The following is a 27,032-nucleotide window of genomic DNA, read 5'->3' as shown; positions in this document are numbered from 1 at the left end:
CAGGTGAAGGGACCAGACTGTCTCGAGGACAGCGCTGGAGTGAAACACAGCCACGCTCAGACCGCGGACCTTTAAGCTTGTGAGAGGAATTAAGGTGCCTTGACAAAGGAATTAGCATGAAAAATTGCATTTAATTGGCGGACTTAGCATGATGAACGGTGTAGAGGAGGTGAACATGTGCAGACCGGCGAGGGGGGGAGGAGAGTTTACATATTGATGGTGTCAAAAGGGCATTTAAGCAGCTGCGAAAGTTTGGGATACCACTACTTGAAAAGAATATACTGTACCATTGAAAATTAGTTTAATGTTTGGTTCGATTTAGAACATCTTTCCAATGGTTGCTTAATTTGAAACCATCTTCTCGGTTGAAATTGTGTCTGTGTTTGTAAATCTGAATTGCCTCGTGAACAAATCTCTGATGAAAAAAAAAACCCGTGGGTTTGCAAAGAACCTTGGGATCGGAGAAAAAATAATCACAACGGAGTTTGGAGTGAACGAACGCGCGCCGCCGGCCTCGGGGAAGTCGCCCAGGGATGTGGCTTCCGAACGCGGCCTCTCCCTCCCCCCCTCACTCCGCCCGTCTGAAATTCCGAGTGCTCCGATTATTTTGGCGATGGGAAGGGGGAGCTCGAGCAGAGACAGAGAGAGACAGAGAGAGAGAGTGTGAGAGCGATAGGAGAGTGGGCGAGGATCACAGTCCCCCCCGCCCCCCCGCTCCGACATAAATAAAGGTGGATCGTTGATACTGGTCGCGAAAGCGTGACCGTGTTCAGAAAGTCTCGGCTGCGTCTCACCAAGCTGCTGGTGCTGCTGCTGTGAGTTACTCCTCCTCCTCCTTTCTTCCTTCCTTCACCTCTTTCCTTCACCTCCTTCCTTCACCTGCGCTCTCGATGGTTCTCGTGGTGAGCCGGCGGGGGAGCGGCAGTGTCGCGGGTAGCGCGCTGCGCTACGAACCCCCTCTGGGTGGACTCGGCCTCAAGTGAGTTTCCTGCTGCGGTGTTGTTATGCATCGCCACTTGGGAGACAAAGGCGGCCGTGCGCGGTGCTGGCCACCCCCACCCCTTCTCGTGCTACTTCATAGGTCCTGCTCGCTAACAGCACTTGTCCGCAACACTCTGTTAAAAGGCTTACGCGGAGGGGGGTTTTGCGGATCTTTGTCTCTTGGCTACGAGTTACTCCTTCACCTGCGCCCTTGATGGTTCTCGAGGTGGTGACCCGCTGTCAAAAGCGATAGCATGTTGGCATCCCAGCATTAAATGTTTCACATCACAGCAAGCTCTGCGGTATTGGTCGTGTGAGTAGCCGGATGGTGCCGATGTTTACACGCCGCGATTTGCTCGCTGCTACACGGTTCGAGAGGAGCCGTGGGGCGGTAATGGGACTCGGGTCGCGCATTGCGCTAACCACTTCCGCCAATCTCGTACCATACAGATGCGCCCCTACCGATATCTCTTTAAGTGTTCAGGGAATGTCTTGTTCTTCCATCGGTGGCTTGCATTTTCGTGTGTTTTTTTTTATTCAATGAGGTTATACGAATGGAAATCAGGATCACGTGCAGGAAGCAAGGCGGGGAGGATTTAATATGTACGTATGTATGACTCGTGATTTGTACACCACCCATCTCGTCTTAACAGCATACGATATAACAAACACGCATTCAGCACCCAACAGGGGCTGAAGGTGATGTTGTCTGCATTCCTTTAGCTCTGCTTTCTCTTCAAGGGTTAAACGAACACGGGGCAGAATGAACGCGGCTTCTGAGCTGTCTCCACCAACAGCAGCAGCAGGAGGAGGAGGAGACTGCAAATGTTCACATGAAGGAAGAGCTGATGAAGCCGGACGTGACAGAGCCGGTGGCAGGAGTGACGGAGCAGGGAGAGGGTATGGTGCAGGAGGTGCACAAACTGGTGAAAGAGGTTGTGAAGTTGGAGGGGGTGGAAGAGGTGCTGCAAGTGGAGGTGGTGGACTTAGTGGGAGGCATGGCGAAGTTGATGGAGGAGATAGAATTTTAGAATCTGGTGGAGCTCAAGGTGGAAGCCCCATTGCTGTAAGCGGTGGAGAAAGTGGAGACGCTCAGGCTGGAGGTGGTGGAACAGGTGAAGGAAACGGCGGCCCTAGCCACAGCCACAGCAGCAGCAGCAGCAACATCAATAGCATCGGCGGCAGGCGGAGGAACTCTGCCCGAGAAGGAGACATGGACCTGGACGACGAAGATGAGGACGACCTCGAGCTCGAAGGCTTCGAGGAGCTCTCGCTGTCCGAGCTGCCCGCGGCAGGCAGCGATGCCGGCTTGCTGTGCGGCTATCTGAACAAGGTGGCCGGCAAGGGGCCCCTGCGAGCCGCCAAGACTCGCTGGTTCGCGCTGGAGGCGAGCTCCTGCTCGCTGCTCTACTACCGAGACCCGAAACAAGTGAGGCCACTGGGCCGCATATCGGTGGCGCACGCCTCCTTCTCCTACGACGTGGACGGCGAGCCCGGCCGCTTCGAGATCCGCACGCCAGAGCGACGCTGTGTCCTGGAGGTGAGGTGGCATTGATGTCTGCAAGGTTCGGCAAGGCCACGTACAATTGGCGTGGTTGAAAGTATGGGATAATTGTAACCATATTTTTTTTTAACTATAGGTGCGCCGGTGTCCTTGGCACAGAGGGATCTTTATTTAGTGGTGAGCAGGAGAATAATTGTAATAAATGTATTATTTACCAGTTAAAGCCCACTGGAGCTATTAGTTATTTTTCAGAAGCGACCTGGCCACAAATGATAGCCAAATAATCTAAACAGATGTTTATATATTTTTTTGGGGTCTTTCGGTAAAGCCACGTAGATAGAGAAAAAAAAATCACGACGTTTCGATCGCAACACAAGCAATCGTCATCAGGTGAATAAAATAGCGAGAGAGCTGCTGAGGCAGGATGTTATAAAGGTTTGAGGTGGGTGTTTATAAACGCGACCACGGGGAGAACATGCAAACTCCAAATATCGAGGCGTCGGGTTTGAACGCACGACCTCCTGCATACCAGGCGAGGGAGACAACATCTTAAACCCCCGCAGCACTGTAATAATGATGATAAGCGAGGCTTTCCTGGGTATTCTTTCTTAGGCGGTCCTGTGTTAGGATGTCTGGTCAATTTCAATTAGACTTGTTTGGCAAGTCGGAGGAAACCAGAGCATCTGGAGAAAACCCAGATATATGAGAGGATAACATTCAAACCTCCGCACAGATTTTATCTATGTACCCAATACAGTATATGAATTCAGTTGCAGATCAGATATAACCATGATGCCAGCTGTGGCTTTATTTGAATTATTGGGGCATGTTTTTATTATTTTACATGATTGAAACGATATGCATTAGTTTTAAAATTTGTGTTTAGGTAGTGCTGTATTTTTCTTTTTTCAGGTATTTTTTTTTAAGATTTAGGTTTACAGGTATATAATGCGAACAGGTATGTTTTATATGTGTATACTTTGCTTTGGAACGTATTAACCTGTTTTACCTGTTTACTTGAACTGTATCATATATTTACCCCAGATTTTCTACTCAAAAGAGTTTTCTCATAGGGTCCTCGCTTGGTTCATGAAGACACATACAATAAACTCTCACTATATTCTATTCAATTAAATTATTTCCTGTCATATGAAAAAGCTTTTTAAAAGGTTAAGTAGTCAGGGTGTCCTTTTTTTTATATATAAGAACTAAGCCTGTTCTTGAATAGATGTTATACTTCCCTGTTTTGCTCAGCTCTTTACACTACAGCGCATCTCTGAGTAGTTAAACGAGATGTTTGCTCTCCAACTGCATAGCATTACTTATTTTAATTTTAAAGACAGTGCTAAACTTTTATATCCTCTTCAAGCTCATTTTCATAAACTGGGACTTCTGAGTTTATAGTGACCCAGCTAGATTACGCCACATATTTTTTTTTTACTTTATAACTGATCGTTTCTGCGGGCCATCATGGGCAGTTTACCAGCTTTTATCATCATATAACTACTCGCATTAAGATCTGGTTACCACGAGATTTTCCTCTTTTACAAATAACATACTTGTTCCTGAAATTACAGTATTGCCATATTCAACTTTAAATAGATGCATAATTCACTTAGAAAATAGTTGCAGTGGATTATTTCAACATCGTCAACGGTATGCCACATTAAAGTATATGCAAACGTGCATTCAGTCATTTGACAACGGATTAAACAGGTGAACGTCATATCCATATTGATACTCGTTTGCCTCCAAAACAGTCCCGCATTTATTTAAAAGTGCTTGTATAATTATTAATTCAATCAATCTTCATTTTCCGTGCCAATATATCGCCCTCAATAAAGTAGGCATCACTGCACATTCTTCTCATGTGTACCAATTTGCTTCACTTATGACTAGAGCGCTATAACAAATAATATCTACGGATTCTATAGTAGTAAGTGCACACATTGGGGTGGGGGGCCATGAAACTTTGAAGAATTTATCTTGGCGTTTATTTGCATTATGAAGACGAAAGAGAAATCCCACCACCGATGACGCGTGTGCGTTCCCAGGGGCAACCCCCGGTCAGCCGAGTGGTGTAATATATAATTAAAGAAACATCGCGCTTTATCGCTAATTTAACTAATTTAAAGTTGAGGGATGTGAAAAAGGAATAGCGCTTGCTCACCGCGGGGCTTACGGCGTGGTACCTGGCTATTTTTTCTCTCACCTAAACCCCACCGTTTGAGAGCCAAATCCTTTGCAAGTGTGCGGACAGACAGGCAGACGGACAGAAAGACAAAAAAATGCCTTTTTATAGATAAGAAGACACACTCGAGATTTATCAGATGGCCTGCATTTTACACCGAACACATTACAGTACTTAAATTCTAGATTTGAAGCTTTCGTGACTGCAAGGATCCATACTCTTTGGTTCTATTCGGTAAAGTCATGTAGGTAAAAAAGAAAACAACAAAAATCACGACGTTTCGGCCACAACACAAGTGGCCTTCATCAGGTGAAGGGAACGGACTGTCCAGAGGACAGCGTCCTGATTTTTGTTGTTTTATTTTTTACCTACGTGACTTTACCGAATAGAACCAAAGAGTATGTACATTACAGTACTGTCATTAATAACAAGCAAGTGTGTTCTCAATTTATCGAGAAAAAGTATAGTTTGTGGGTTTTCAGTCTGCAGTGTGAATCTATCTAGAATTGTGTCTCGTTCGTCAAGTGAAGTTATATAACTAGAGGTTGAGGCCTGGGTGCTGTATCATATGAAAAGTAATATGCAACAAATCATACATTATGGCCGATTACAAAGTTACCATTTGTTCAGAGTAGGTTATTGTGTAACATAGTCATACCAGTTAACTCGTGACAGATCGTGCCATGCCGTTTAAATGTTTTATTACTCAAACATCTCCTTTTCCTCGGACTACTGCTACTTCTTCATTTGAAGACGTGAAAATACAACTGTAAACAGTGTTGCATCACACTCATGTGAGCATATTTCAGTCAGTTAAGAGAAACTATTTTATTTTTTCAATTTTTTCAGAGAAATCGTGCTTTAGTCAGAAAAAGGAATGCATGGATTTGAGAACATGCGCAGGGTTAAAGTAATACATTCGACTCTTAACAAACTGCTAGAAGGCCTAATGGCCAAAGAATGACACTGCTGAACATACCCACGTTGTGGATAACTCATATACAGGAGTAATATGGATTACAACATGCAGAACCGTGATGGATAGAAATAGATTTAGGAGGCCTTCATACAGTAGTTGATAGACCATGGTTGATGATAATGATGATGATGATGAATCCTGTTAAGATTGTCCTGTCTCGAAAGTGACCTTTACCTTTATGCAAGTAGTGGATATTGGTGGCGCGGTGGTAATGGAGGAGCCTCGTTGAATGGTGTGTTGTGAATGGGTGCGTGCAGGCGGCAGACCAGCAGACGATGCTCTACTGGCTGCAAGAGCTGCAGAAGAAGCGGTGTGAGCACAGCCTGGGCATCGGCACCGCCTCTGCCGCCGACACTCTCTCTGCCGGACTTGTGGCACGGTCTGCGCAGGGTATGGGAGCAGAGCTTAGTGACCGGACACATTTCTGCTTTTTATGAATTGTGGAGCTGGGACAATTAGTCGATTACATCGATGAATCGAGTGTAAATTGTAAGCAATTATATTTTTTTTGCGGTTGATTACTATGGCCCTTTTTAAAAATGTGAGTCACCTCAACATTTGGCCCTCCCGAAGTTGGATAACCCCGTACAAGCCACGCCCAGCAGGATGCAACTGGCAATGCCATTGGCATCATCTTAGTACCTTTCTATGTGGTAGAAAGGTACTTTACAAATGATGACAAACCATTGAACTGATGCCATGACTCACTCTGGGAGCAGACATTAACAACAGTGAACAGGATGCGTCTTGCCTTGTGAATTTTTGAGATTATTACGATTGATCAGCAGTTTGTGGTTTAGCCTTGAAACTTGGACATTTCCACTTTTCACCAAATTCTGCTATTCCTATTTATGTTTACTTAAGTTTTCCATTTCTGAGCAGAAAATGATAGTTTTTTTATATTATGTTCCTTTTATGAAGTCCAGAAAAAGGTGTATATTTTTATAGGATTCCTTGCAATATGTTCATTTTACTGACAACATTTGTTGGTTGGTGTACTGCAGTAAAGTACGAGAACTGTATTGTGACTCAACTTGGAGGAAGAACAGATAATATTTGCCAGTGAAAAATGTGTACACAGACTTGCACCTTCGCACTAGAAGTTTTCTTTGATGGTAAAGTGTTACGGTTGTTTTTTTTTTAAACTTGAATAGGGGACCTTTCTGAAGCAAACGGTTTCACTCTGGCTCACTTCTAAACCATGGCAACATGCAACTGTCGTTATTGCGTTGTTTTTCACATCACTTGCATGATGGAAGTGATTGTGTTCATGGACACGTGTTTGTGTGGATTTGTGCATGCACAAATCGTAGCTGGAATTTAGCCAAATTCAGTGAAAAAGCTAAAATAATATGATATGATCGACAAGTCACAGTGTGATTGTGGCTATTCAACTATAACTATGGACCATATAGTAAACCGCTGGTCTGCGCTCCTTTAATTTGGGAATAGCAAAACTTGACAAACTCTCTCCTGAAGCCCTTTCGTGGCTAGCAGACTTCGACATTGGCATTTAGCTTCTGAAAATATTGCCATCAGCAAGAATATAATAGGTTAGAGTAATAAGTGTTTCACGTATTACTCTAACCTAAAATGTACAACTTTCATTTACCATTTCATGTGCTTCTAGGTGTATATTCTTCCTAAGATTGCTTTATATTATAACACGTATAAATGGTTTCATTGCGTTTTATTTCCATTCGTATGTCTTTTTGTTGGAAGTGTCTTTGTGAGTTGCTTTACAAAGAGGAAGTTTTCTAATTGTATGAAATGGTGTCCTAAACCACTAGCTATGTGCAATTCTTGCCATTGCAAATCACTTAGTACACACGCACGTACTGTATGTTTGTTGCGCATTTGAGAAAGGCGGACAGATCGAGGCGAGAGACAGACAGAGTCATGCTCGTCAACTTTGTTTTACTTGTGAACCACAGCCGAGGAGGCGGGTGGTGCGAGTGAAGGGCCGCACACGGAGCCACTGCCCCCGATCCTTCCACCTCTCCCTGAGCCCACAGGCCTGGTGGGACAGCTGGCAGCAATTCTTCCTGCTCCCATGCAGCCTACTGCCCTCTCCAATTATTCACTCAAGCACTTGGGCACCGAGATACGGTACGTGTGCATTGCATGGTCGCGGGCAAGCTGCTGTGTGATTTTCTTTTTAATTTGCAATAAATTTCAAATTATTCCAGCAACAACATTTAACAAGTAATGCAGGTGACAAAATATACAAGGTGCTAAATAACACAGTATGGCCAACAACTACAAACAGGACTGTGTACCTACTGTTTACAAAAACTTTCCACTCATAGGTGAAGAAACCGTGGAGCAAGCATAATCTAAAAGTGTCATATTGGGAGTCGGTTGAAAATACGATCCCCTGTAGGCAAGGCCAGTACCCTTGGGTGTTCACACGTTCATAGGATCAACCAATTTTTTGGCAACTGGTCCAGCAGTGATGAAAATTAGCAAGGAAGCAGTACCCCACCCATAACCAACGTAGAAATGTCCAAGGGCAGGGCAGCCAGACACATCTGCATCAGAGGTCTCGCACTGAACAGCGCCTGAACAGGCCACAAGGCAGGAATCGGCGACTTGATCAGTATTTGGCGTCTTGGTCAGAAGCACCCTCGGATCCCTCCAATGAACCACTTCAATGTGAGGACCACAGTATCTATACATTTTTCACTATCAAGCATTTGTTCCTATGCAGCCATCTGGTATTCTTGGTAAAAGCTCCCACCAGCTTTGAGAATATCAAGGATAGCCCGAGCTGCTCATGAGATGTTTTGCAGAAGTTTCCCTTCAAGATTACCTTCTTTCATCGCAGCTTGAAAATCACTGTCAGCACGGTGAAGACAAGATAGCAGATATTGCCCCCCCCCTCAACCCTGGCAGTTGAATCGGTCAAGAAAACATAAATAACTAGCCTTTTGCCCATCCTAGGACAGAAGCTGTAATATTTACGAAAAAATTGAGCAGAGTATAATTATATTCTTGGTTCTTTCGGTAAAGTCACGTTGAAGGGAAACAATAAAATAATAAAATATATATGAAACAATAAAATATTTTTTTATTATTTTATTGTTTCCCTTCAACATGACTTTACCGAAAGAACCAAGAATATGAATCACTGCAGTCACGAAAGCTTTTAAATCGGAGTATAATTGTATCTTGTGTAAATTTAATGGCAGTGAATCTTGCACAAAAGAATGTCATCAAATACTACACTGCATTTCACTGTAGCACTATTAATGGCAGTGAATCTTGCACAAAACGATGTTATCAAAGACTTCACTGCATTTCACTGTAGCACTATTAATGGCAGTGATGCTTGCACAAACTATGTCATAAAACACGTCACTTCATGTCACTGTAGCACTGTATTTAACTGACCTTAAATTAGCCTTTTGCCCATCCTAGGACGGAAGCTGTAATATTAAAGATGTACCTTTACGTTTTCTTGTGTGCTTGTAATTTTTTTTAGGAATTGTTGCACGTAAATAACATTTTCTTAACTTACATAATGAAACCTCGGTATACGATATTTTGTGTGAATCTCGTACTGTGTTAATGGCCGTGATTCTTGCACAAAACTATGCCATAAAACACCTCGCTTCATGTCACTAGCACTGCAATATTAAACATCTTGAGATAAATGCGATCGGGAGTGTGAAGAAATGTACAGATGGATTATGCCATTTTACATTTGAAAGTTTTTTAAAGTATAATTTTTGTTTTGTGTTTCATTGATACACCTACTTCGTTGGTTCTACTTAATGGAAGTTTACACGTTTATATAAACAAGCTAAACAGTATTTGGTTTAGATATGTCGATGACACTATGGTTGTCTGGCCACATGGTAAAAATACACTTATTGAATTTTTTTAATCATCTCAATGCGCAAAACCTAGCCATTCAGTTCACCATGGAAATGGAGGTGAACAACACACTCCCATTCCTGGATATTTTGCTTGGACGTGGTCAATGCTGATGTAATTTCCAGCTAAACGTCGTTCTCAAATTGTAAATGTTGTGGATCCACTTTTCAACACACCGGTGCGCTAAAGTAGTGAAATATTTGTCTTTTGTAAACGTGACACATTTTTTACTGATTGGCCGTGTCGCGTGGTGGAGGGTTGCAACACATAAATAACGCGATCTAACCCAACAACCTTTATTATGAATTAAACATATTTGAATAAAAGTTTTCACTGAATCGGATATCGCCAAACCTGCATACACAATGTTAAGCGACCAGTGAATCGAATGAAGCTGATTAACCATGCCACATTGCTTGCACATCTGACTGTATACATCACTGAAATGCATGTGGTGCTGGTAAAGTTCCAAACGCGAGGTTAAGTGGAGAATTCCAGAGAATCTGTGATGCTGGTGTAGGGCGTGTTTAACATGAGGGTGTAACGACTCGTGGATTAATATAAATTAGTAAGCTTGGAATGCATGCATGAAATCACATGTGAAAGAGTAAACTTTTAAAATGTATACACATATAAGGTTTTTGTGTGGCAAAAAGAGCCTTGCATACAGTCGTAACATTGTTGAAAAAAATCTCAATTTTAATCAATTCTTGAATCCTGAATCGCAACAATTCATAGAATTGTAGGGGATTATTATTTTAACCCATAGTCAGAGGTTTTCACTTCCTCTTGCTGTCGCACAAAGGAATTTGGCGTATTGATTGCAGCTGGTTAACCTCTCCACAGTGCTCGGATGTGTTTCTGTGCAGACATCCCCTTCTAAGCACATGGTGCTGGTAAAGTTCCAAAGAATAGGTGGGTTCACATTACGGCACCATTACAGCTCCACGGTGCTTTCCCATTATTTTTACATCGTTTTTTTCTTTCCCCCATGTGCAGCCTGTAACTGACAATCACGTGAAGAGGTAACCCGGGTATTTTTATTAGTGTGACCTCCAAAGATTCTGAAAATGAGTGCCATCCAGTTTCATGTAAATGGCCTTGAAGGAAAGTGCTGCTCACAATAAGAAAGACGTTGTTGTCGTGTTAACGCCTTAACATTTTTTTCCCCCAACTCTTACTGCCCTCATTTTTAGAAGGAAATCTGTTCCTGATGTCACTTCCTTTTGTTTTTTCTGCAAAGCAGTCACATGCTTTTAACCCCTCTGTTTTTTCGATCAGCTTGTGTTTTTTTTCTCTCTCTTGTGTAGTATATATATTTTTTAAACAACACTAGAGAGAGAGTTTTATTAGTCTAGATTAATAAGCATCACATTCCCAGGATACAGTCACTATTTTTCTTGAAAACTGTAAGTACAGTGCAATACATCGTTTTAAAAAATGTACTTCAAATAAAGATGCGGATTTTTTCATTTTCAAATTCAGTATGGTAGAATACTCTTTTTAAGGTCGATTTATATCTATTTTGTACTTAGATTACTCAAATTTGCCATTCTAAACGTTTTGAAACCGTTTCCAGCAGCCGTGTGTAGCTAGATTGATTAACTTTGTTATAAGTTTAAATGTTATTGAACTACAGTTTCTGCGAGGCACTATCGTGAGAAGGACGATTGTGGACGTGTGTGTGGTCGTTGCGAATGCACACGAGTTGAATGTGCAATGTCAGCTGAACTCGACTAGATGGTGACTAATATGGTGTTCACTTTTCTCACTGACACTGTATACTTACCCAAATGATCTGTGTGCAACTTCTCTCTCTTTAGTCCTCTGTCTATTGGTAGGTTTTTGGCTCTAACACTCTTCATCCTGTCCAATTTAGAGCTTTGTTTTTAATTTTACTATAAGCTCACCCCCTCCTTAAAGTCAACAAAGGGCAATGATCTCTTTCTGTGTCTTGACCTCTTACCCAACATCCTTCCTTGTAGAACTTCCTTAGCTTGGCTTTCACTTCTGAGAATGTGCTCGGTTCACATCTGTTGCCTTTTTGCATCGTTTTAAGTTGACTTCTGTCCTCCTGAACCTGCTCCGGAACTTGCGTGGCCCTCCACACCCCCCACCCCCCTACCCGTGCCTCATCATTGCTTCCGCAGAAATTCCATGAGCCAGTTGCGGGTGGGCAGAGGTGGCCGCGAGAATCGCCGTAGTCAGCTCTACCAGGAAGCGGCCGACACGGACATCGTGGACACTGTGGCTCTCCCCAGGGAGCAGGACAGCACAGGTGCCGCAAGAATGCACCCATTTCGCTTGTTAATAATGTACACGTGTTTTACATGGTCGCCACTTATTTTTTTATGAGGTTTACATTTTGGGTACGGGGTTATCATTAGAAGTTTCCAATTTTCAGTCGCTGTTTGTCCACAACCCTGGTCAACAATTACGTCTGCAGTATGTTTTAATAAAGTACATAATACAATTATACTTTTTCAAGCTTTCTAACTCGTATTGAAAAGATTCATGAATTTGCTCTGTCTGTTTTTCTTTCTGTCTGTAGTGGGAAGTGACATTAACGCTCGTAACGACGATCCAATATAGATTAAACTATATAAAAACATTGCATTGTTATTAGGGATTTTCCCTGTCTGAAACTGGCTAATTTTATCAAAGGGTTGCCTAAAATTTGGCTATGACATCATGCCTCGTCATCTTCTGTCACATCATTTATTGTGGCGTCATCTTACAATATAAGTCATGCACCGTATGACGTCATCTCATTGTGCAGATGGAAAGACAGCATTATTTTTGAAAATTAAATACTTTCAAGGACATGTTGAAAAACGTCCCAGTATCCACTCATAGTGTGTGATATTTCACATTTGAACACTGCAAGTTGTTCATAGATCTGTGTCCTGTGTCTTTGCTAAAGGGCCAAACCCCCAGGCATATCCAGAGCCAGCACCACGGCAGCGAATGTCGCTGGGTGGCTTCCGGAACAAGCTGGGGATGAAGAGGAGGCCTCTGAGCAGGGCTTTGAATGACACTGAAAACCTTGGGGTCCCAGTGGACACCAGCGATGCTGACCTGGAGATGGAGGTGTCCAGATTACGGCAGGAGCTGGACACACAGAAGGTAGGAGGTGGGGTGATATAGCTGCTTGCTAATAGATAGCCAGGTGAGAACCTATGGGATTACCAGGTAAGCTCCCAGACAATACAATCTGGTATGCGATTTGCAATTGCTTTTTTAAAGAATTTGAAATAATACTGGGAAAAAAACTGCAAAGTGTACATTTATAACTGCGGCAGTTGAGGAATATTTTTGTTTCTCAATAAGAAGAAGACTACACGCACTGTTTTCCAGGAGGTTGTACGGCTCCTGCAGCAGAGTTTGCACTCCGTGCATCAGGAGCAGCGGAGGCGAGAGCGCGAGAGCTCAACTCTGCAGCGCAACATCCTGCAACAGGCGCAGCAGCGGGTGCAGAAGCTGTCGAGCCGGGTAGAGACCGTGTACGCCCGGCCGGGCTCCTCGGAGCAAGCTGACGCATCTGCATCTCCTGGCGATGGCGGCGGGAGAGCAGCGAGCACTAGCGACGTCCCTGTCACGCTGCTCATTGACTTTGCAGTGCCAGTGAGTCCCAAGGCGGAGGAGGGTGGCAATCAGGCGTGCGATAAGAGTGACGCTCAGCACCGGGCATCCGTTGGGTTTGTTGAGCGAGAGGTCGGGGAGAGTTTGACGGAAGAAGGCGGCGGCGGCTCTCTGCGGCAGGAGGTTGCAGCGCTGAAAAAGAAAGTGGAGGAGCTGCAAGAGATTGTGAGGACTTACTCGGTCGTGATTCAGGTCAAGGACGAGACGATTGTGCACCTCACCAGGCGCCTTGGTGAGAAGGAGTTGAGGGAGGGCATGGCCACAGCCACTTTGAGTGGCATGAGGAACCAAGGCATTCACGTCCAACAAGAGGAGATGCAAAAACTGGAGGTATGGAAGTGGTGGTTTCGAACTTATTTGGTTTAGACGAGCTGTAATAAAACACCACCACAAAGTTCCAGGAAATCTAAACTCAAAAAAATACTTTAGATCCACGATGTGGTTTTAAGGTATTTTTTTCTGTAATGAAGCTTCAACCTCATGTCAGACAACCCAGGATATACAGAATAGTTGTCACTACAAGAGAAGAGTTTTTTTGGTTATTTATTTATTTGGTTTCTTTTTGCCTGACTGCTGATAAGACTGTCGAAATCAGTCCGGAGTTTGCTTATCTTAAAACAATGCTACTAAAATTGTGCACTCTCAGAAAGCTGCGTGGCTGATGGGTTGTCTTGTGTGTTTATTTATTTTCATTATGGCCACGTCAATACATCAAGCCAATGCCTGTTTAAGACACCCAGAACCACTGTTTTGAAATTATGATTCCGCTTGTTTATTTTATTATCTACATTCGCCACAACAACTCTCAAGATTTTATTTGAGTTATGCATAGACTGTAAACTACTTGACGACTGGTATCAACAGGTAAGGTGTTGTTCGTCTTGATGATCATCTTGTAGCCACACAGCCACGTCAACAGGAAAGTAAGACTCTGAAACTACAGAGAATGTTCAATAGTTTTCCGTTCACGATTAACCAAGGTGTAGATATGTAAATAGTCTCTATGGCGTGTACGCCATCTACGTTCACGAGCAGGTAATTGCATATGTCTCGTACCTCTCTCTGGCACCGGCGGAGGTATGGCAGTGAAACGGGCCCTAGAGGGCATGGTCCCGTTGAAGGGAGAGAGAGGGCACGTGAACCGCACGTGGTAGCAAGGGGCCCGAAAAGGGGGCTTGAGGGACATGTCACGCTGGCCCCAGTTCCTTCGGGAGAGATCGAGAAGGGGGCGTGGCTGGAGGCGGAGCGAGGCCATGCTCGAGAGGATAAGAGGGATGGGGAGGGAGCGATCGCGGCTGTCTCTTGGAGTGAACTCACCGTGCTCCGTCTCGTCCGTCTTAGATTGTACTTTCAGGCTCCGTGGGTCAGGAAGAAGTTACCGTGCTGACCCGGTTACGTAGTGACCCGGTTGGGGTCAAGTTAACCCGTTGTAACGTTAAAGTAGTAGCCCTGTTGGGGCCGTATAATAAACGTGGTGCCTCCAGATTAAAGTCTGTGTCTCCGCGGAACCCACTACACAGGCAACGGCGTAAAATCATGTTTGGTTGCCCAACAGTTAAAATGCCGACAGAAAAATCTCGTGATAGCTCGGATGGAGGGATGGGCACCATCGCTGGACAAAGGCTTTGCCAAAACTGCTTCACAATGAAAAGATTGTTGATTAGAATTCAGTCGTCATGGTCGCAGAGAGATGTTGAATAAAACACCATCTCGGGCAAACTGCACTCGCTCTTACTGCACAGAAATCATACGAACGCATGTTTGAGACTGGTAATTACCTAGTGGTTATCTCCCTGATAGAGAAACTGGATGTCAATGAATACCCATATACAGTCACTGCAGCTGAATTAGACAAAGGAAATGTGATAACTATTTTTAAGGCATCTAAAATATTCGGTACTACTTCTGAGATAAATGATCAACATTTTCAGGACGACATCCTTGCCTACAAGACACAGAACAAGTTCCTCAACAAGGAGATTATGGAACTTGGGCAACTGTGGAAAAGGGCAGAGGACAGAGAGGCAGCACTGCAGGAAAAGGTAACTTGCATTCGTAACCCTGAAGAAATTACACTTAATGGAAAAAAAGCTAAACAAATCTGTGCCTCTTCTTGCATAATTAAGCACCTCTTTGCAAAAACGGTATTCGAGGTAAATAAACGCATAATTCCGTCTGTCCATCTCTGCGCGGTATTGGGTTTGCATTCATCATCAGCAGTATCGTCATCAGATCATGAGCCCTTTGTTCATTCGCTTTTGGACAAAGGCATCCCTACACCATCGCCATCCTTCACAGTCTTGCAATGTCACATTCCGTCTCACTCCTGCACATTAATTGATATCATCACTCCATCTCCACAGGGGCAATTTTTTGGGGCACGTTTTCTCCACTCTGCCATTTCATTACCAGTGTTGTCTCTCGGCCGTCATCCTTTTTCACGATGTGTCCTGCTGGCACAGAGTTACTTTTCCTAACAGTAAATACCAGGTGAGATCCTATTGAGAAAAAAAAAAAGAATTTATAAGGGAGTCCTTTTTTTACAAAACGGATGGACAGAGTTCATGCAAAAACGCTTTGAACCTTCTTTGGAAAGCATTAATAATGCGAGAAACACAATCGCAAAAACACCTCGCAGACGTATATAATACGTTGCAATGGCTCGTGCACTGTGCGCCCGTTCAGATGTGCATGCAGGAGGCTCGCTGCTGCCAGCTGGAGAGCCGCTACCTGGTGCTGCTGCAGGAGGCGAGCGGGCCTCTGCGCTCGGGCACCAGCGAGGATTCCCACTCACAGGAGATGGTGTCCCGTCTTCTGGAGGAGGCCATGATGGCCGACGTGTATACGCCCGACGGCACTGAACACCAGCAACAGCAGCTGATCGCGCGGCCCATCCTGACCAGGTGCCGAGCATTTCCCTCTTGTCGAGACGTGCTTGCAAACTTGTTTTATTACAATGATTGCCAACAGTCTTCGTATTCGTCTTCATACAGTGGCACAGCTATTGTGTGTACAGGTGACAACTGCACCGGGGCATATGGACCGTAGGGACCCATGTGCTGAGCTACAAAGAGGGAGGAAATTGGACATGGGGGGCCCCATTTTATTTCCTTGCACAACGGCCCATTCCAACCATGCTTCGTCACTGCCTTCATACTTTTTCGACTTTGCAGGTTAAATACATTGTTTTCGCAGGCAGCAATGTGGTGGTTCGATGTCTTTTTTTTAACAGTTGTCCATGTTTAGTTTTTGGGTCTTAAGACAGTTGTGGTGTTCAAATGGATTAGAAACTCCTTATCAAATTCTGTTTCATTATCAAATTCAGTTTTCTAAATGAATTCCAATCTGCTCCAGTTTTCATCAATTTGATCCCAGTCCAACTTAACTATACATACACATATATATACATACTTGCATATAAAATGTACATACATTTACATGAGAACCGGAGACACCGGAGGCAGTTGAGTTTCTGAAAAAGCTTTGAGTATGTGCAGCGAAACGTTGAACATCATGCCGAACAACTTCCGGTAAAACCCAAGAACACCTCGGAGAGCTATACAGCACAACAGCAAAAACCTACGCAGTAGTATAACAATAATATCTACTATAATAACAATTCCCACAATGCATCTGTCCACAGTGAGTATGACCAGTACGGCTTCCGGACGGAGCCGGATGGCCTGGGCGAAGAGGAACGCCTCGCGGCCAAGGCACTGGCCCTGGACCGCCGCTCGCTCAGCATCATCGAGACTCGCCTGGACGCGTCGCTGCGCGTCAAGTGGGAGAACATGCTGGCCGCGAGCCGCGAACCGAGCCGCTCCCCCGAGCTCAAGATGCTGATGCGCTCTGGCGTGCCGCACGAACTCCGCTCGCGCGTGTGGCGCTGGGCCGTGGAGCAGCACGTGCGCGCCATACGTGGCCGCCACGCCGCCTCCTACTACTGCGAGCTGCTGGAACGCTCGCACGGCCAACACAACCCGGCGGCGCGGCAAGTTGAGCTGGACCTGCCGCGCACGCTGCCCAACAATCGGCACTTCGAGACGCAGTCATCCGAGGGCATCGTGAAGCTGCGGCGCGTGCTGCTCGCATACGCGTGGCACAACCCTGAGGTTGGCTACTGCCAGGGGCTCAACAGGTGAAGCGGCAATCAGTTGGTGAAAATTGTCTTTTGCAAAGACAGGTGGTTCTTTTTGGTTCTTGAATTGTAAGGTTGCTTGAGAAGTGGGCCATTTGTAAATTGCCCATGTGGTCATTATTGCGCAATTGTGTGAAATTTAATGCCATGCAACGTACATTATGATGTATGTGACGGCATCTAGGCTGGCAGCAATCGCCCTCATATACCTGGAGGAGGAGCAGGCGTTCTGGTGCCTCGTTGCCATAGTGGAGTGCCTCATGCCACCCGACTACTACAGCAAGACGTTGCTTGCATCACAGGTGCAGTCCATAACAACACGATGTCAATTAATTTGCAGGAAAATCTTCCACTGTCATGAGGACCTTACATTGGGATGTTTGTTCAATTTAATTCATATGAGACAATTAACGTATATGTATGGGATAACACTCGTGAACTCAATTCGCAGTACAGTACTGCCATCTCCTGCACACCATAAAACCTATTGGCTTTGGGATTTTGACACATCTCTTTTCTCCCAAAGTGCTGGATGACTGGCAAGAGTAAATCGGAGGATCACCACGTTGTGTAATTTACGCCACTGACAACACGGGCACACAGGTGGACCAGCGCTTGTTCAAGGAGCTGGTGACGGAGAAGTTGCCGCGTCTGGCTGCCCATTTTGAGCAGCATGGCGTGGACGTCTCGCTCATCACCTTCAACTGGTTCCTGGTGCTGTTTGTGGACAGCGTTGGCAGCGACATGGTATTCCGCATCTGGGATGCCTTCCTCTACGAGGGCACCAAGGTCGGCACGTCACCTCGTGTCAACGTTTCCCAAACGCCATTCTCGCCCAGCCACCGTCGAGTTTAGGAAACCCTTAAGTCGTATGTAAATCGGGGAACCGAACAGAAACGAAAGCCGGAGCGAAGAACCGGTTTTCACCGATATTTTTCTGGAACAAAAACTGAAAACCGAATCCGATTTTGTTTGTGTTCTGGAATAAAAATCATAAAAAAAGACGTGGGGTCAATGGTTCAAAACCGATTCACTTTGGAAGGTATGAAGTTAAAATCGGCTGCAAACCCAAAGCCGATGATGCTGCACGGCACATTGACTGTCACTTGGTGAATGGTGCTACTGTACACAGAGCCACACGATTCTGCACACATTCGAGTCTTGAGCATTAAGACTCGACGACAATAACAGTCACATAGATACAGATGCATGAATAAGATAAATATAGGGCTGGATGCACTCATTTGCTATATTCAACTGTACATTTGAATGTTACGATGGTTAACTGGAGCGTTAATTACGTACTTCTGCACAAACATTGACATAGTCTTTAAAGTGCTTTGGAGGCATTCTGGGAAATGTGTATTGCAATGCTAGTGTTGGTTATTGCGTTTTATTGCACGCACTGTACTTTAGTGGTTGCTTTAACACAAATTCGACAGGCAATAAAACCGCAATAAACATTGCCTAGCATTCCTCATTTTACGGACTAGTTTATATTATTGATTGACATGTAGGAAACACTTCAGTTCATCCCTTAAAGTAATATGTGATTGTTAAATATGGATATAAATGTCCTTTATATCATCAGTAAAATTGGCATGGATGTGCAATGAATGAAGCCATTGTTAATCGCATATGTAGAATAAATACAATTAAGTACGGTACCTATACATTGTACCTATACATTGTATAGGTACCGTACTTTAGTGATTAAAAGGCCTCCATAGGTGCCTGCAAACAACATTTGCCCAAATATTTGTTCCGCATCTGTCCTCTGTAACTCCTTTTTCCTGTGCATTTCCCTTCCTTCATGGACATCTCCATTTGTGTGTGCATCTGTGTTCTTTTTTCCTTTGCAGCTCCCTTTGTCTTTGCATCTCCGTCTCGCAGTTGCTTCCAGTTTGCAACAGAGAAAGAGACAAGTGTTTGAAGCTATTTAAACTATCTCTCTCTACGTGTATTGCAATAAACATCGCATATAAACGAATGAATTGAAAGTTTAGCTAAACAGAGACCTCCCGTGTAGCCTACGTTGTAGCCTGAAAAGGTAAGCTACGCGGGTTTTTAAAATGTTACTAATGTATAGCGAATATGCAAATTTGAATTTGTTCTAACTGGTTTTCACAAACAGTTAACCAGGAGCAAGCCCTTAAAATCCATTTTGAATCGATTGAACTCTAACCGGTTCAAATAGTTTTCAGTGCACCTGAACCGCACTCAAAAGCCAATCGGTTTGATTCCCTGGTGTAAATGTTTATAGGAAAGCATGTCTGCGTGAGGTGTATGTTTTGATGATTACTCGTGTGATTGTTAATAACGGTAGACACTGCAGCGGCACATTGCAGCAGCAACAACAACATTTATATAAATAAAGACCTTAATCTGTATGTCTCACAAACCTCTAGGGTACTTCCTGACAAGGGAAGGTACATAGGTAGCTTCTAGGACACAACAGGATACATCAGAAAGTCCGATATTTTTAATTTTAAGTCCCCCAAATCTCGATTTTAAGTGCCCCATAAACATGTTTGTGCATGGAATTCAGAAACCGTTCAGAATATAAGATTCTGTTTTTTTTTCTTTGATAGAGCGTTAAACAGCAAATAAAATTCTAGCGAGAACCATTGGTCTATCTTTTATTGTTTTTCCATTTATATCAGATTCAAACGGGTTTGAACGAAAGAAATACGCATTTAATGTTTTTCAAATCTGTATAAGTCAGGAGCTTCCCCTCATGGAGTATTAAGTTAATGCATTTGAGTTCTTTCTAATAAAAGAAAAAAACAGAATCTTTAAATTGAGCGGTTTCTGATGGGTAGGCCTTTAAATATAAGAAGTTCAATCGAGTTGTCAACAATTTTTGTGTTTTTTTGCGGAAAAATACATTTTTGGAGTAGTTAGTCTGTCGATAAACACTGTAAAATATCATATCAGGTTTATTATAATAATTATTTAAAACGTTTGCATAGCCAAGACAGGCTTTATGAACGAGTCTGTATATAATGCATAAAGCCTGTGATAGATGACTAACCAATATAGAATAAATCCGTATGATGATGTCATCAAAGTGCCCCTTTCACGATCGGACAAATCTTAATGGAGACGGGGGGGGGGAGTTTTAAAAGCATTCCGGCTTGCTCAGCTGATTGCTGAAAGTGAACAAACAGACGTTGTTGCTTTTGCTCGAAACTGCACATTGTAACCAAACCGTTTCTGTTTGCAAAACCCAGGTGATTTTCCGCTATGCGCTGGCAATGCTGAAGTGCCGCGAGGAACAGTTAATTAAGCATCACAGCAACTCTGCAATCTTCAATTATCTACGCATCTTTACTCATTCCATTCATGATTACAGGTAGGATGCTGTGAATATTTGAAGCTTTGCTTATTTATTTGTGAACAGGTCCCTGCAGGGTGGGCTGGTAGGAACATTGGAATTTTGCGCAATTTTATGACATTGTTACGCATTCCTGTTACGTGACTTCCAAATGTTGGGTGCAATAAGACATATCAAGTCTCTGCGCTGTCTATTGCTGATTTTACACCCAACAGCACGAGATTTCACTTCGTTAAAGTATTGAAAGGGGACGGACGGATGGACACATTAATCTATTGCAGGCTGGTACACTCAGTTTACAACTTTGTTCCTACCAGTATAAGTGAATGCTTAATCACTGACCACATTAAGAAAGCATTATGAAGAAGATTACATTTCAACTTGTTCATGTGGATGATTTTGATGTAGAGCAACGTCTTTAATTTTAGATTGAGGTGGTTCAACCAGATAATTGCATCAGCAGTAGTGGGAGTGTATTGCTGTGATGCCTCCTTCGTATTTGTGATTCTGCCATTGAGTCGTATGTTCCATGGTCTGTTCTGGGTGACCACAGTCGCAAACCAGAGTTTGAATTTTTCCATTTATGCATCAAGCATTGGCACCTGCAATGGTTTATGTGGATGCACCTCTGATTAGCACAGTTGGTTACGTACGGTGTAAAATAAGTTCAACATACATACATGCTGTTTATGGTTGTGGCCCATAAGCTTTAATATGTTGAGGTTTAGAAGTTAAGTCATGAAGTTATCTTTATTCTTATACATATCCATGTTAGTCTCAAGGGGAGAGCTACAGTGAGGGAAAGAAGTATTTGATCCCCTGCTGATTTTGTACGTTTGCCCACTGAAAAAGAAATGATCAGTCTATAATTTTAATTGTAGGTTTATTTGAACAGTGAGAGACAAAATAACAGCAAAATCCAGAAAAACGCATGTCAAAAATGTTATAAATTGATTTGCATTCTAATGAGGGAAATAAGTATTTGACCCCTCTGCAAAACATGACTTAGTACTTGGTGGCAAAACCCTTGTTGGCAATCACAGAGGTCAGACGTTTCTTGTAGTTGGCCACCAGGTTTGCACACCTCAGGAGGGATTTTGTCCCACTCCTCTTTGCAGATCTCCAAGTCATTAAGGTTTTGAGGCTGACGTTTGGCAACTCGAACCTTTAGCTCCCTCCATAGATTTTCTATGGGATTAAGGTCTGGAGACTGGCTAGGCCACTCCAGGACCTTAATATGCTTCTTCTTGAGCCACTCCTTTGTTGCCTTGGCCATGTGTTTTGGATCACTGTCATGCTGGAATACCCATCCACGACCCATTTTCAATGCCCTGGCTGAGGGAAGGAGGTTCTCACCCAAGATTTGATGGTACATGGCCCCGGCCTTCCTCCCTTTAATGCAGTGAAGTTGTCTTGTCCCCTTAGCAGAAAAACACCCCCAAAGCATAATGTTTCCACCTCCATGTTTGACGGTGGGGATGGTGTTCTTAGGTTCATAGGCAGCATTCCTCCTCCTCCCCCAAACATGGCGAGTTGAGTTGATGCCAAAGCGCTCCATTTTGGTCTCATCTGACTACAACACTTTCACCCAGTTGTCCTCTGAATCATTCAGATGTTCATTGGCAAACTTCAGACGGGCATGTATATGTGCTTTCTTGAGCAGGGGTCCTTGCGGGCGCTGCAGGATTTCAGTCCTTCACGGCGTAGTGTGTTACCAATTGTTTTCTTGGTGACTATGGTCCCAGCTGCCTTGATCATTGACAAGATCCTCCAATGTAGTTCTGGGCTGATTTCTCACCGTTCTCATGATCATTGCAACTCCATGAGGCGAGATCTTGCATGGAGCCCCAGGCCGAGGGAGATTGACAGTTCTTTTGTGTTTCTTCCATTTGCGAATAATCGCACCAACTGTTGGCACCTTCTCACCAAGCTGCTTGGCCTTGGTCTTGTAGCCCATTCCAGCCTTGTGTAGGTCTATAATCTTGTCCCTGACATCCTTGGAGAGCTCTTTGGTCTTGGCCATGGTGGAGAGTTTGGAATCTGATTTATTTATTGCTTCAGTGGACTGGTGTCTTTTGTACAGGTAACAAGCTGAGATTAGGAGCACTCCCTTTAAGAGTTTGCTGCTAATCTCAGCTCGTTACCTGTATAAAAGACACCTGGGAACCAGAAATCTTTCTGATTGAGAGGGGGTCAAATACTTATTTCCCTCATTAAAATGCAAATCAATTGATAACATTTTTGACATGCGTTTTTCTGGATTTTTTTGTTGTTATTCTGTCTCTCACTGTTCAAATAAACCTACCATTAAAATTATAAACTGATCATTTCTTTGTCAGTGGGCAAACGTACATAATCAGCAGGGGATCAAATACTTTTTCCCTCACTGTATACTCGTGAATACGATATATGAATGCATTAGTGATGATCTGTTTTTGATGTGGCGACCTTCACGCTGGGCATCTGGGAGCATTTTACATTAAATCTCATTTCAAACATTTGAAAGGGCACACCCAGTGGCAACTGTCCCTGGAAGTACAAGATGACTCACCACCTAGCCTGAAAATGGACATTTGTCTGTCTGCAAGGAGCGAGAATTGCCATGTTTTAAAGTTAAATTGAGCAATTTGAACATTTGTTTTGTTTTAAAGGTAAATGAGATCATTAATGTTGCCCTGACAATCGTTTTGCAGGCAGCTGGCCACGATTGCCTTTGTGGACATGAATCCATTCCCGATGCGCTACATCAACCAGAAGCGGGTGCAGCACCGGGACCGCGTGCGTGCCGAGCTGAGTGAGCTGGAACGCGTCCGTTTGGAGTTTGTGCGCCATCGACAGAACATCGGAGTTGAAGAGAAAAGCTTCCTCTCCGAGGAGGAGGAGGATTCCTGAATGGGAACGACTCGGATATCATGGCCGTTAAGCACAGTGATTGGAACGATTTTGCATGCAGCAATAGAAGGAAAATCTGCACAGTGACACGTAAACATATAAAGGTAGAGGAGATAGAATTCAGCTGTATGGCAGAGTGAGCGTTTTGGTATGGATTTATTTTTTAAATAGCATGTCATTACTGGTCAAGTGGAGCTGTGGTACAGTGGTCTGTGTATTGGTCTATCAACCTGGTGTCCTAAGTTGGATTCCTTGCCATGGATAGCTTCAGTGACAAATATATCTGCAATGGTAATAAGCTCCCCCTTGCCTCCAGAATCAGAATTTATATTTGTACTGGAGGAATCCGATGAGCTATAAAGCTATTTTCTTAGATGTCCAGTAGGGGCGGGTCAGAACGTAACAACAACAAACAATAAAAAACACACATGATAGGAGTGCTAAGTAGAGGAAAAGTAAGCAAAAAAATGACGACATTTAGAGGCCATCTATTGCTGGATTGACAAAGGACTGTTTTGTTTTTATTTCCGGTAAGTAAGATGCAAGTTTTTTTTTGCCAAACTTTCATTTTTTCTTTGAGGGCCCAAGCTCCTTAGCCTGAACTGTGCGGATTATGTTTCATTTAAAAGGCAGTGATAAGTACTGATCATCCATTCTTGCATGCTCTAATCTAATAAATAAATGGCAGCAGTGAAGCTTTTGCCTGCATTTTTCTTTGGGGACTTATTTACGTTTGAAAGGGATTTGATCATTTAAGTTAATAGAAATCTAAAGGAGTTTGAACACAATTTTAATTGCACTAATTTGATATGCAAACATTGTTTGTACTAGAGGAGATGCATTGCAACTGCATTGCAGAGTTAGACGTTTTTTTCTTGTGGAAGTGTATTTTTTAGCCTGCTTTCAGTACAATCTGTTTTTACTTAAGGATTTCTTTTGCAAGTGTATTTCACTTGTTGCATTTACCATGAAATATGCATTGGCCTGCGTTGTAAAAACTATAATCTGTTGCACAAAGCAGGGCAAATACCAATCTAAAGTGTTATTGTTACAAAAAAGCATCTGTATCCTAATATGTCATTGTACTTCTAGAATCCACTTATAGTAGAACCTTCATGATAACTTTCCCTTGCTGCAAAGGCCTGATTGTATTATCTGCTTATAGCATCTCTATTTTATCTGCACTTTTTCATTAGCAGACTATATGGTAGTTGAATATGTAATCCTTATTCATTGGCAACAAATGCATTTCCTTACAGAACTGTAGATTGAGATGATAAAATAGTCACTTAGTAAAGATGGTCCAGATTTAAACAAAATTGAAAGTGACAAACTTGGTGTTTTATTTCCGTACACCCTTGCTGTATTATTTCATATTATCATAACTGTTACGATGTGAATACTTTTTTTAAAAGAAAGTATAACCTACTTTTGTCCAAACACAGTAATACTTTATCTTTCTGGTTTGGCAAAAAGTAGTTTATAAAACAAATATTACTAAAAATATCTGTGCATAAGAATTTACCAATTACAATCGTGTTTGATTGATGTTTCACCATTGCAAAAAAAAATTAAAAGTGTTTACAGAATTTAGACTTTCCTGAACTAAATGATGTTCATAAGTACTGCACTTAAATATTCGTTTCATTGTTTAAATCTAAATTTTTCATAAGTTGTAGTAGTTTTTATTAAAATGCTTTATTGAGCATAAGCTGATCTGTGCCTTTTTCCACTTTGAGTGTTTTGCTAAATGAAATTCGTTTATCTGTTGCTCTTCCGTTAAAAATGACACGCAATTTTTGACGTTTTTCGTTTGTTACATATCACTGAATAAATGTTTTCGGTTTACTATGGTATTTTAGTTCATTTATATCTGAAATGCCTTCTGTAGCTCTACAAAGTGCACGTAATCACCAGACAGTTTTGTGAATTTCATTCATAAAATGTTTATAAATGAGCATTGTACCATTTCGTCTGATCAGTACGCCCAGACAGGATTGTGGAGGTATGTGCTTTGGTAAAGAGTGTCTATAGGAAGTGGACTTTGTTCATGAAAAGAGGACATTCTGTCCTTTTGGATGCAAATCGACACTGGCTGGTGATTGTACTGGAGCAGGTGCTACCGTTTGACGTAGTTTGTTGATTTGAGGCCCTGTCTAGACAGAATAGGGTCTAGGGCTAGGGTTTTAAATCGTTCGTTCTTGTTTATTGGTGATGAGGTGCTTAACAAACAAAACTATATTAATTACTTAAATCACTCGCATCTGAGTGTAGACTGGAATTGTTAAAATACACTTTTTTTGCAATGTTAAACATTACTATACATCGATCGATATTTGCTTTTGGGTTGGGCCACGTAGTTCTATCCTAAAAATGCTGTCATCCCTCCAACACCTGGCAAGATTGTCCCGTTTACAAATAATGTATTATATAATATGCAAATATAATATATCATATAACAAATAATATATGTGGCATTGATAAATATATGTATGTTATATATCTGTAAACGTAACAATCTTGTTGGGTGGTGGTGGGTTAACGACAAGAATGTTGGCATAAAACTACCACGTTGCTTAACCCAAAAACATCCATTAAACTGGCTTTGAAAAACTACGTTGTCAATGATTGCGCACCGATCACAAAGGTATGCCCTTCAATACTAAATCGTAGCGCTGGGCGGCAGAAGAGCATTGAAATTGCAATTTCAATACATTATAGTTTGATACGATTTTGTTCATTCTTGATTTGATTTTGTTCATATTTTCTTCAACCAAGCAAGCAGATATTGAGTTTCATAGCCAATGGGGATTATTTGTTGTTTGCACGTATTTACGACAACCGTTCGCTTGTATCTCTTTTTACACAGTAATGCATAATCTTTTTCCGAAGCCCAATATTTGAGCTGGGGGCAGCAGTCATTGTTGACTGAATACTGAAGTAACTCTTGGTCAGTGTCGGGGCATAAGTTTATTCATGATATCTCACTTCAGCTTGGCACGGGGCATTGGGCAACCAAAATAACAAGCAGAATATGTTTCGAATTCGGTAAATATTGAAAAAAAAACTAAATACTGTATTTCAGGAGTCGCAATGCCACATGTATACGAGACGGTTATTAATTAACAACCTCTCTGAGCGGTCCTTTAAAGAGCTGCAGGTTGCCCGACCCCCCTGGACGTTACCATTCACGAGCCCCGAGCTGCCGGCGGTCAACTTGAGCTTCAACACGAGACTTGCGTGAAACCGCACGCTCTCATTCATCAACAGCCAGAGAGGTGGTAGTGGTGGTGGTGGTCAGGGGCTTCACCCGCAGCCGTCGGGCAGGGCAAAGAGGCAGGAGGTGGGGGGTGTGGGGGGAGGGTGGGAGGTGTGGGGGGTGGGTGGGGGGAGGGTGGGGGGAGGGCGGGGGGTGTGGGGGGTGTGGGGGGAGGGTGGGGGGTGTGGGGGGAGGGTGGGGGGTGTGGGGGGAAGGTGGGGGGAGGTGGG

At 43.2% G+C, this 27,032-nt stretch overlaps 1 protein-coding gene across 4 annotated transcripts; it reads left to right on the top strand.

The window, feature by feature from the left end:
• The first annotated feature begins 542 nt into the window (after positions 1-542).
• Positions 543-25,391, top strand: LOC116941937 (TBC1 domain family member 2B-like). 4 transcript variants are annotated; one of them, XM_032953332.2, is made up of 15 exons: positions 543-815; positions 1,527-1,584; positions 1,723-2,521; positions 5,913-6,045; positions 7,590-7,764; positions 11,685-11,812; positions 12,458-12,660; positions 12,892-13,506; positions 15,108-15,218; positions 15,862-16,079; positions 16,820-17,314; positions 17,499-17,616; positions 17,918-18,103; positions 20,548-20,669; positions 23,345-25,391. In XM_032953332.2, coding segments are annotated over exons 2-15 (3,504 nt in total). In that variant the 5' UTR covers positions 543-815; positions 1,527-1,582; the 3' UTR covers positions 23,544-25,391. The 4 variants fall into 4 exon arrangements, with proteins under 4 accessions (XP_032809223.1, XP_032809225.1, XP_032809222.1 ...); XM_032953333.2 differs by lacking the exon at positions 543-815 and adding an exon at positions 842-979; XM_032953334.2 differs by lacking the exon at positions 1,527-1,584.
• The last annotated feature ends 1,641 nt before the right edge of the window (positions 25,392-27,032 follow it).

The sequence above is a fragment of the Petromyzon marinus genome, chromosome 13, assembly GCF_048934315.1.
Source record: "Petromyzon marinus isolate PM22_M1 ecotype Great Lakes invasive population chromosome 13, UKy_Petmar_22M1.pri1.0, whole genome shotgun sequence".
NCBI classification, from domain to species: Eukaryota; Metazoa; Chordata; class Hyperoartia; order Petromyzontiformes; family Petromyzontidae; genus Petromyzon; species Petromyzon marinus.
This window is presented reverse-complemented; position numbering and strand designations above follow the sequence as displayed.